The following is a 12,268-nucleotide window of genomic DNA, read 5'->3' as shown; positions in this document are numbered from 1 at the left end:
TAATTAGGTGCACACAGGTGAACAACAGGTAAAAACAGGTGCACACTTGGCTCTACTGTATCTGGTGAAATGAAATCTGTTTAAATACTTTGACAAAGTATATTTTTTTATTTTTTATGAATATAGTATCATGCTGAATGTAGTTTCGAGTTTGCAGACCAGGTAAACTCTCATGAAGTGAGTGTTATACAAGAGTTGAATCACATTTAAACATTTAAGAACATTCCAGAAATTGTACAATTAAGTTGTCATTTATGTAGTTATGTTCCTTAGTTCTGTGCGTTGTTTTTGTTTCCAGTGAAGCACTTTGAGTTTAGTACAAAAATACAAAACTTACAAATCTTGGCCAAAATCAGATCTGTTATGTGACATGAAGAGAAATCAAACAACATTAGAAGAGAGAAAATAGATGTTATTAGCTGGAACATTGTGTCTGGTGTGAGTTCTTTCCGTTTATTTTTACAGTTTCCGCTCAGACGGCGTTTCGGAGCGACGGCGACGTACCTCCATGCCGTTCTTCTTCATGCGCCGGCAGGACTTGAGGTAGGTGCGGATGCGTTTGCGCGCCCTCTCCTGGAACTCGGGGAACTGTCTGGAGCACGACTCGATGATGGCCTGGATCTTCTCCTTGGGCTGTTTGGAGATGGGCACCATGCGATCCAGGTTCTCGTCCACGAAGAGACGCACGAACATCTGAGGAGGACACGACGCACACGGGAGTGAGAATGAACAGGTTTTAGTCGGGTTTTGTGGTGCACTGAGATTATATTTGCGGTTATATTTCATGATCAGAGTTACGTTCAAAGTTCTTCACCTCAAACACCTCCTGGAGCATCAACATTTAAGAGTAAAATCTGAAGTTCTAAACAAATACCAGATTTCCATGCATCTCAGAACATGTTTGTACTGGCGTTTTCCATTTAAAAAAATATACTTTGATGATATTTGGGTTGTTCAGACACTTAGTAAATAGTTTTTGAGCTGCTCTTTCACATGACTGAAAAAAACACATGACAAGAGTTTAAATCAGGGGTGTTAAACTCATTTTGTTCTGGGGGTCGTATCCAACCGACTTTGATCCCAAAGTGTCTGGATCAGAAAACTCATGTCATATAAACCCCAAAAATAACAATAATTTAAAATATTTGTGCAGAGAAACACAAATCTATTACAGAAATCTTTTTTAATTGATGAACTCTTTCTTTTACTAAATATTATAATATTATGAACAACCTGAAACTTTAAGAAAAATACAATTTCAACACAATGTTTGAACATGAACAAGTGCATCAACATCAGACACCAGATCCTGAGGAGCTGTTGTCTTCACAAAGTCATTCAAGTGTTTGTGTGTTTAGTTTTGAGCACAGTTTTGTTTTATTCATGTTCATTACTCCTGCTCACAAAGGGAGTGACTGTAAATCTGTTATTTCTAGTTGCACATCTGTGGCACATCAGAGGTTTTGACTGTGAATGATGTGTGAAAAATTGCAAATTCTGTCTACAGGTTTTAAAATATAATATAATAAAATATAATATAATTTAAATATTTTAGTAGAAAATCTGCCGAGGGCCAGATTAAAGGTATTGGACGGCCAGATCCAGCCCCTGGGCCATACGTTTGACACCCCTGGTTTGAACATTTTGCCTGTAAAAGTTGCTTTTGGGAGATGGTCGATCAGTTTTGAATGAAAAACTGCCTTTTAAATTTTGTTTAGAATTTATAAAAAAAATAAAAAAAATAAATAGTTTTTGCAAATTATTATTGAATTATGACTTAATCGTGTTCAGTCAAAATGGTTAAAATATAAATTTAATGTTTAATAAAACATATGTGGACATCATTTTTCTCAGAATCTACATTAATCTGTTTGTCATTCGTTCATTTGTTTTTCAAAATAAAACAAAAATTAAGTAAACGAAAAAACAACTATTTTCTTCATTATTTGTCTCCAAAACCAAAATGAGAAAACGGATAAGGATTTGTTTTTTCAGTTTCCGATTTTGTGTTTAAATGAAAAATGGAAAAAATGGATAACGGCCGTTTCCCGTTTACGTGACTTAAATTGAGATGCCGGACTGAACCAGGACTGAACCAGGACTGAACCAGGTCTAATCCAGGACTAAACCGGTCTTAGTCCTGGTCTCGGTTCTGGTCTGGTCCTGGCCTCAGTCCTGGACTCAGTCCTGATCATCCAACAGTCTATGCGGGCGCACATCCGGGCCCATCTCCACAGTCCTGTTTTAGTCCCAGTTCAGTCTTGTTTTAGTCCTGGTCTAGTCCTGGTTCAGTCCTGGTTTAGTCCAGGTTCAGTCCTCGTTTAGTCCTGGTTCAGTCCTGGTTTAGTCCTGGTTTAGTCCTGGTTCAGTCCTGGTTTAGTCCCAGTTCAGTCTTGTTTTTAGTCCTGGTTCAGTCCTGTTTTAGTCCTGGTTCAGTCCTGTTTTAGTCCTGGTTCAGTCCTGTTTTAGTCCTGGTTTAGTCCTGTTGTAGTCCTGGTTCAGTCTTGTTTTAGTCCTGGTTTCAGTCCTGTTTTTAGTCCTGGTTCAGTCCTGTGTTTTAGTCCTGGTTTAGTCCTGTTTTAGTCCTGGTTCAGTCCTGGTTTAGTTCTGTTTTAGTCCTGGTTTAGTCCTGTTTTAGTCCTGGTTCAGTCTTGTTTTAGTCCTGGTTCAGTCCTGGTTTAGTCCTGGTTTAGTCCTGGTTTAGTCCTGGTTTAGTCTTGTTTTAGTCCTGGTTCAGTCTTGTTTTAGTCCTGGTTTAGTCTTGTTTTAGTCCTGGTTCAGTCTTGTTTTAGTCCTGGTTCAGTCCTGTTTTAGTCCAGCATCGCAGTTTAAGTCATGTAAACGGGAAAAACAGTCTATATCCATTTTTTCCATTTTTCATTTAAACACAAAATCGAAAAAAATGAATCATTATCAGTTTTTTCATTTTGGTTTTGGAGACAAATGATGAAGAGAGGAAAGTCAGGAGGCCCTGTCCACATCTGCTGTGACAAGAATAAACCTTTGTCTGTAGTCCAAACACTCACCGGGTTTCACACATTGATTAATTATTTATTTATCATCAAGAGATACTGTACACCATTGTCCACAAAACCCTGTCCCTGATTGGTTAATCTACCTGTCAATCACGCCCACCTGAAAACGGGCAGATTCACCCATGACCAGTGTTGGGAGTAACAGATTACATGTACCACAGTTATGTAATCAGAGTACAAATGATGAGTAACTGTATTCAGTTACAGTTACTGTTTCAGTGAGTGGTAATTGGATTACAGTTACTTGGTTGAAATAAATAGATTACACGAAGGTATTTTCCTGTTTTCACATTTGGAGCTAAATCCCTTTTTTTTTTTTTTTGGTAATTCCACTTATTGCCAGAGACACTAAACCAGGACTAAACCAGGTCTAAACCAGGACTAAACCAGGTCTAAACCAGGACTAAACCAGGACTAAACCAGGTCTAAACCAGGACTAAACCAGGTCTAAACCAGGACTAAACCAGGACTAAACAGGTCTAAACCAGGACTAAACCAGGTCTAAACCAGGACTAAACCAGGTCTAAACCAGGACTAAACCAGGACTAAACCAGGTCTAAACCAGGACTAAACCAGGTCTAAACCAGGACTAAACCAGGACTAACCAGGTCTAAACCAGGACTAAACCAGGTCTAAACCAGGACTAAACCAGGACTAAACCAGGTCAAACCAGGTAAACTAAACAGGACTAAACTAAACAGGTCTAAACCAGGACTAAACCAGGTCTAAACCAGGACTAAACCAGGACTAAACCAGGTCTAAACCAGGTCTAAACTAAACCAGGACTAAACCAGGACTAAACCAGGTCTAAACCAGGACTAAACCAGGACTAAACCAGGTCTAAACCAGGTCTAAACCAGGACTAAACCAGGGCTAAACCAGGACTAAACCAGGACTAAACCAGGACTAAACCAGGAAAACCAGGTCTAAACCAGGACTAAACCAGGACTAAACCAGGTCTAAACCAGGTCTAAACCAAGACTAAACCAGGACTAAACCAGGACTAAACAGGTCTAAACCAGGTCTAAACCAGGTCTAAACCAGGACTAAACCAGGTCTAAACCAGGTCTAAACCAGGACTAAAGCAGGTCTAAACCAGGTCTAACCAGGACTAAACCAGGGCTAAACCAGATCTAAAACATGCAAAACCAGACTAAACCAGGACTAAACCAGGACTAAACCAGGTCTAAACCAGTCTAAACCAGGACTAAACCAGGACTAAACCAGGACTAAATCAGGACTAAACCAGGCTACTAAAGGTAAACCAGGTCTAAACCAGGTAAACCAGGTCTAAACCAGGACTAAACCAGGTCTAAACCAGGTCTAAACCAGGTCTAAACCAGGATAAACCAGGGCTAAACCAGGTTAAACCAGGACTAAACCAGATCTAAACATGTCTAAAACATGCCTAAAACCAGGACTAAACCAGGACTAAACCAGGTCTAAACCAGGACTAAACCAGGTCTAAACCAGGACTAAACCAGGACTAAACCAGGTCTAAACCAGGTCTAAACCAGGACTAAACAGGACTAAACCAGGTTTAAACCAGGTCTAAACCAGGTAAACCAGGTCTAAACCAGGTTCTAAACAGGTCTAAACCAGGACTAAACCAGGTCTAAACCAGGACTAAAAGCAGGTCTAAACCAGGACTAAACCAGGTCTAAACCAGGTCTAAACCAGGTCTAAACCAGGTCTAAACCAGGTCTAAACCAGGACTAAACCAGGTCTAAACCAGGTCTAAACCGGGACTAAACCAGGACTAAACCAGGTCTAAACCAGGACTAAACCAGGACTAAACCAGGTCTAAACTAAACCAGGTCTAAAACCAGGTCTAAAAACCAGGACTAAACCAGGTCTAAACAGGTCTAAACCAGGTTAAACCAGGACTAAACCAGAAACCAGTCTAAACCAAACAGGTTAAACTCTAAACCAGGTTCTAAACCAGGACTAAACCAGGTCTAAACCAGGTCTAAACCAGGACTAAACCAGGACTAAACCAGGTAAACCAGGTCTAAACCAGGACTAAACCAGGACTAAACCAGGTCTAAACCAGGTCTAAACCAGGTCTAAACCAGACTAAACCAGTAAACCAGGTCTAAACCAGGTCTAAAACCAGGACTAAACCAGGTAAACCAGGTAAACCAGGTCTAAAACCAGGTCTAAACCAGGACTAAACCAGGTCTAAACCAGGTCTAAACCAGGACTAAACCAGGTCTAAACCAGTCTAAACCAGGTCTAAAACCAGGACTAAACCAGGTCTAAACCAGGTAAACCAGGTAAACCAGGTCTAAACCAGTAAACCAGGTCTAAACCAGGTCTAAACCAGGACTAAACCAGGTCTAAACCAGGTCTAAACCAGGACTAAACCAGGTCTAAACCAGGTCTAAACCAGGACTAAACCAGGACTAAACCAGGCTGCTTGGACCGTGTCGCCTCCTCTTTTATCAATAACATATTTTATTTGGTTCAGTAAAGTTTGGTCTTTTCATTTTCTTTTATCAGACAAAACATCTTAAGTGAAGATTTCCTCGTCTTTGCTTCTCCACAGCAAATCAAGTAATCCAAAGTAATCAGATTACATTACTCACTTTAAGCAATTTAATGGATTCCGTTACAAACTACATTTTGGTGTATGTAATCTGTAATCTGTAATCTGTAGGGGATTACATTTTAAAAGTAAAACTCCCAACACTGCCCATGACCAGACTCACATCTTCATAAAGTCTTAAAGAAACGTGTTTGTGTGGAGTTCTGTCATTTCATTTTTTTATTCCACATTTTGTCACACAACCAGACACTGTGACGTTGTGTCCGACACGTCTTGCCCAGGGACACAACGTCAGCACGAGCTCAGACGGGGTTCGAACCGGAAAAGCCTGCGGTCGGCGGGCGGATTCTCCTTTGTGCCGCTTCTAACCTTGGAATAAAAGCCCGTCTTTGTCCAGTCTGCACACGTACGGATTCTAGATGAGATATTGATCCATATTCATTTTCATAAGTCACACTTGAGAATGGACTGTGTGCTGCCGGGGAAACGGGTTTGTCTTCACTCTTTAGACTCGGTTTAGACCTGGTTTAGTCCCGGTTTTGGGTCGAGTTATCACAGTTTGATGTCGGCTACTTCTGGTTTAGTCCTGGTTTTTATTATGCAAAATTTGAGTCGTGTTATAATGTTGTTACTTCATCAAATCAGTTGAAGATTTACAGTGAATTATATTGGCTCCAAAGCACATTTTATCCAAAAAAAATCCACATCAGTCAGGCCAAAAAAAAAAACAGGGATGTCCCAGTTTTTATTTTATTTTATTGTGAAATTCTAGTCACCCTCAACAACTAAACTAAACAACTCCAGGTCTGTTTGTGATGAAGAAACAACATTATAACAACAGAGATGAAAAAATAAAAAAAAAAATAAACAGCTTTAAAATCCGTGTATCATTCGTTCATTCGCTTTTCAATATAAAACCAAAAATAAGAAAACGAAAAAAAAAAAACAGTTTTCTTCGTTATTTGTCTCCAAAACCAAAATGAAAAAAGATAACGATTCGTTTTTTCAGTTTTCGATTTTGTGTTTAAATGAAGAATGGAAAAAACGGATAACGGCCGTTTCCCGTTTATGTGACTTCTGTGACTGCGATGCCGAACTTTTGCACCGCATACGGACTGAACCAGGACTGATCCAGGTCCAAGACCAGACCGAGACCAGAGTGGGACTGAGACCGACCAGACCGGGACCAGACCGGGACTGGACCGAGGACTGACCGAGGACCAGGACTCCGAGCTTTGACTCCGAGCTTTGACTCCGAGCTTTGACTCGAGCTTTGACTCCGAGCCTCCACGGGGTCCGAGCCTCAGCTTCGAGCTCCGGCCCTGCCGTGGGCTCTGAGCCTCCGGTCTGGTCCCGTCTGGTCTGGTCTTGTCTCGGTCTCGGTCTCAGGCCCGCTCTGGTCCCGGTCTGGTCCCAGTCTCAGTAGCGCTTTGGTCCTGGTCTGGTCCCGGACCTGGTCCATTTAAACCAAAAGCTCTTAGTTCGATTCATTTTCATTGGTGTGAAAGCGTCAGTCGGAGGCTTTGCACCTCGGAACCAGCCGCGGTTCTTGAGCGCGGAGGACCAGAGCAGCTCTGTCCGGTCTCAGTCCTGCTCTGGTCTCGGACCTGGATCCGTCCTGATTCAGTCCGTATGCGGTGAGACTGGGACCAGACCGGGACCAGAGCGGGCCTGAGACCGAGACTGAGACAAGACCAGGACCAGACCGGGACCAGACCGGAGGCTCAGAGCCCACGGCAGGACCGGAGCTCGAAGCTGAGACTCGGACCCCGTGGAGGCCCGGAGTCAAAGCTCGGAGTCAAAGCTCGGAGTCCATCCTGGGCCCGCTCTGGTCCCGGTCTGGTCCCGGTCTCAGTCCCGCTCTGGTCCCGGTCTGGTCCCTGTCTGGTCCCGGTCTCAGTCCCGCTCTGGTCTCGGACCTGGATCAGTCCTGGTTCAGTCCGTATGCGGTGCAAAAGTCCGGCATCACAGTCACTGAAGTCACGTAAACGGGAAACGGCCGTTATTCATTTTTTCCATTCTTCATTTAAACACAAAATCGAAAACTGAAAAAACAAACCGTTATCCGTTTTTTCATTTTGGTTTTGGAGACAAATAACGAAGAAAACTGTTGTTTTTTCATTTTCTTATTTTTGGTTTTATATTGAAAAACGAATGAACGAATGATACACGGATTCTTTAACCTCTTTAACCTTGGTTTTGTCCAAGTTTAGACCTGGTTTAATCCTGATTTCTTATACAAAAAAACAAAAACAAAAAAACAACAGCAACATAACTCAGTGTCAGATCAGAATTAGCATTAGCCGTTAGCGTTAGCATTAGCATGTTGATATTCCAGCGCCCCCTTCTGGTCTTCATCGTTTGAGTGAAAAATGTCTCCGTTATCTCACGTTGCCTCGCGCGATTGGGCTGCAGATCGATGTCAGTGACGGGCGCGGAGGAGAGCCGTCACTTTTCCGATACTTCTGCTTTATGGGAACGACCGGAGCGTCCCGCGGGAAAACACGCCACTCGTCAGGATCAACGTTTGCATTTTCTCTCTCTGCGAACACTGTGTTGGATTGTGGTCACGTACAACGGGTTTATTTATTGTTTTCAGTTGTTGTGTGTTTTTTTTTTTTGTTTGTTTGCTTTTTTTTTGTTTTGTTTTATTTTCTTTACCAGTAACAAATAAAAGTAATTTAATGTTTATTTTACTGTGAGTCTCAGTAGCAGTGACAGATTTCTCGTCTTATTCAAAGGAGCTGTGAAGTTTTATTTATTTTGTTTTGGGAAGTAAACAAGACCAAGATGAGGAGTTAGAAGCAGTGACTGGCTAAAAATGTTAACAGATAATACTCCCTACAACTGTACAACAACTCACCTTATGTAACAGATAATACTCCCTACAACTGCACAACATCTCACCTTATGTAACAGATAATACTCCCTACAACTGTACAACAGCTCACCTTATGTAACAGATAATACTCCCTACAACTGTACAACAACTCACCTTATGTAACAGATAATACTCCCTACAACTGTACAACAACTCACCTTACGTAAAGATAATACTCCCTACAACTGTACAACTCACCTTATGTAACAGATAATACTCCCTACAACTGTACAACAACTCACCTTATGTAACAGATAATACTCCCTACAACTGTACAACAACTCACCTTATGTAACAGATAATACTCCCTACAACTGTACAACATCTCACCCTAAGTAAAACAGATAATACTCCCTACAACTGTACAACAATTCACCCTTATGTAACAGATAATACTCCCTACAACTGCACAACATCTCACCTTATGTAACAGATAATACTCCCTACAACTGTACAACAACTCACCTTATGTAACAGATAATACTCCCTACAACTGTACAACAACTCACCTTATGTAACAGATAATACTCCCTACAACTGTACAACAACTCACCTTATGTAACAGATAATACTCCCTACAACTGTACAACAACTCATCCTTATGTAACAGATAATACTCCCTACAACTGCACAACATCTCACCTTATGTAACAGATAATACTCCCTACAACTGCACAATATCTCACCTTATGTAACAGATAATACTCCCTACAACTGTACAACAACTCACCCTTATGTAACAGATAATACTCCCTACAACTGTACAACAACTCACCCTTATGTAACGGATAATACTCCCTACAACTGTAACACAACTCACCCTTATGTAACAGATAATACTCCCTACAACTGCACAACATCTCACCTTATGTAACAGATAATACTCCCTACAACTGTACAACAACTCACCCTTATGTAACGGATAATACTCCCTACAACTGTACAACTCACCCTTATGTAACAGATAATACTCCCTACAACTGCACAACATCTCACCTTATGTAACAGATAATACTCCCTACAACTGTACAACAACTCACCCTAAGTAAAACAGATAATACTCCCTGCAACTGTACAACAACTCATCTTATGTAACAGATAATACTCCCTACAACTGTACAACAAGTCACACTTATATAACAGATACTTCCTACAACTGTACGACAACTTTGCCCTGCACTGTTGAGACTGTACAATTGTGAACATTTTAGATTTTTGTTTTTTTTTTTTTTCTGTGTATTTGTAAATAAGTGTATATAAGTGTAAATAAGTGTAAAAAGAGTATATAAGCCTAAAAAAGAATATATAAGTATAAAAAAGTGTATATAACTGTAAAAAATAAGTGTATATATGTGTAAAAATAAGAGTATATAAATGCAAATAAGTGTAAATAAGAGTATAGAAGTATAAAAAATAGTATATAAGTGTAAATAAGTGTATATAAGTGTAAAAAAGAAAGTATATAAGTATATATAAGTGTAAATATGTATATATAAGGATAAATAAGTGTATATAAGTATAAAAAAGAGTATATAAATGTATATAAGTGTATATAAGTGTAAAAAAGAGAGTATATAAATGTAAATAAATGTAAATAAATGTAAACTAGAAAAGCAGTCAGAGAGCGCAGACCTCCGCCAAGGACTACCCCCATTTTTGATATAAATTGCGATAAAATCAGTCTTCTGGATCAGATCCGGATCAGCCTTTGGAATATGAAAGAGGATCCCATTGTCCATCCCGGAGTCCAATTTCATGGGGTTTGGTCAATAATTAACTGAGATGTTGAGAAACAAAATTTTTGGCCCCATTTACCACAATGTTAACTAAAATTTCAAAGTGATCCAGAATCCAGGATTTCTTCCGGATCAGCCCCAAAATGAAATCAGTTCTTCCTTTTCACATTTCCAACAAATCCTGAAAATTTCATCAAAATTGGTCCATAACTTTTTGAGTTATGTTGCTAACAGACAAACAAACAAACAAACAAACAAACAAACAAACAAACAGACAAACAAACAAACAGACAAACAAACAAACAAACAAACAAACAAACAAACAGACAAACAGACAAACAGACAAACAAACAGACAAACAAACAAACAGACAAACAAACAAACAACAAACAAACAAACAAACAGACAAACAAACAAAACAGAACAAACAAACAAACAGACAAACAAAACAAACAAACAAACAAACAGACAAACAAACAAACAGACAAACAAACAAACAGACAAACGCCGGCAAAAAACATAACCTCTTTGGCGGCGGTAAATATAAGTGTTTTGAAGTGTTTTGAAGTGTATTTAAGTGTATATAAGTGTAAATAAGTGTATATAAGTGTAAATAAGTGTATATAAGTGTAAATAAGTGTATATAAGTGTAAGTAAGAGTATACAAGTATATATAAGTGTATTTAAGTGTATATCGTGTCCATGAGTCGTCACACTCACGTTGAAGGCCTTGAGTCTCTCGGGGTCGACTCCTTCGGCGTCGTTCATCTTGTCCGTGTCGTCGTGGTCGTCGTGATCGTCGTCGTCGTCGTCGGGGGTGGCCTGGTTGCCGTGGCGACCCATGGTCAGGTCCTCGGCGGACAGGTCCATCTTCACGCTGCTCACGCTGTTCACGCTGTCGTAACTTCCCCCGGAGCTGTACTGAGGAGACTGTAAACAAACACAAACAAATAAACACAAATAAACACAAATAAACACAAATAAACACAAGTGAGACGTGTACGGAGGCAAATACAGATGTTCAAGAACATTTCATACATTTTTGGAGTTTTAATTTCCTTTTATATTTGCTTCTGGTCACATTGGGATTATTATTTCACATTTTCTAACTTAACTTCTAACTCTTCATAAACTACACCTCTGTTTTTAGAAAGGCCCAGGGACCAGGACCAGGACCAGGACCAGGACTGAGACTGGGACTGAGACCAGAACCAGAGCAGGACCAGAACAGGACCAGACCGTGATTGAGATCCGAACCAGACCGGGACTGAGACCAGGACTGAGACCAGGAACAGGACCAAGACTGAGACTGGGACCAGACCGGGACCAGACCAGGACCAGACTCTGATTGAGACCGGGACCAGACCGGGACCAGACCAGGACTGAGATCGGGACTGAGACCAGGACCAGATCAGGACCTGACTGAGACTGTGACAGAGATCGGGACCAGACCAGAACTCAGACCAGGACTGAGACCGGGAACAGGACCAGGACTGAGACCGGGACTGAGGCCAAGACCAGACCAGGACCAGACCAGGACCAAACCAGGACCAGACCATGATTGAGATTGGGACTGAGGCCGGGACTGAGACCGGGACTGACACCCTGACCAGAACGGGACCAGACCGGGACCAAGACCGGAACCAGACCAGGACCAGACTCTGATTGAGACCAGGACCAGACCGGGACCAGACCAGGACTGAGACCAGAACCAGAGCAGGACCAGAACAGGACCAGACCGTGATTGAGATCCGAACCAGACCAGGACTGAGACCAGGACTGAGACCAGGAACAGGACCAAGACTGAGACTGGGACCAGACCGGGACCAGGACCAGACTCTGATTGAGACCGGGACCAGACCGGGACTGAGACCAGGACTGAGACCGGGACCAGATCGGGACCTGACTGAGACTGTGACAGAGATCGGGACCAGACCAGAACTCAGACCAGGACTGAGACCGGGAACAGGACCAGACCAGGACCAAACCAGGACCAGACCATGATTGAGATTGGGACTCAGGCCGGGACTGAGACCGGGACTGACACCCTGACCAGAACGGGACCAGA

The 12,268-nt window shown here is 41.5% G+C and overlaps 1 protein-coding gene across 1 annotated transcript in view; it reads right to left on the bottom strand.

Annotated features, from left to right (window-relative positions):
- Positions 1 to 12,268, bottom strand: part of LOC110165247 (nucleolar protein 4-like) — a 451,198-nt gene that overhangs the window by 14,939 nt on the left and 423,991 nt on the right. Inside the window, 2 exon segments of the mRNA XM_055165659.1 lie at positions 505 to 693; positions 10,921 to 11,130. Coding sequence (XP_055021634.1) covers positions 505 to 693; positions 10,921 to 11,130 — 399 coding nt within the window.

This window comes from Boleophthalmus pectinirostris, unplaced genomic scaffold (assembly GCF_026225935.1).
Source record: "Boleophthalmus pectinirostris isolate CB_2022bp ecotype Guang Dong unplaced genomic scaffold, ASM2622593v1 HiC_scaffold_8, whole genome shotgun sequence".
Classification (NCBI taxonomy): domain Eukaryota; kingdom Metazoa; phylum Chordata; class Actinopteri; order Gobiiformes; family Gobiidae; genus Boleophthalmus; species Boleophthalmus pectinirostris.
This window is presented reverse-complemented; position numbering and strand designations above follow the sequence as displayed.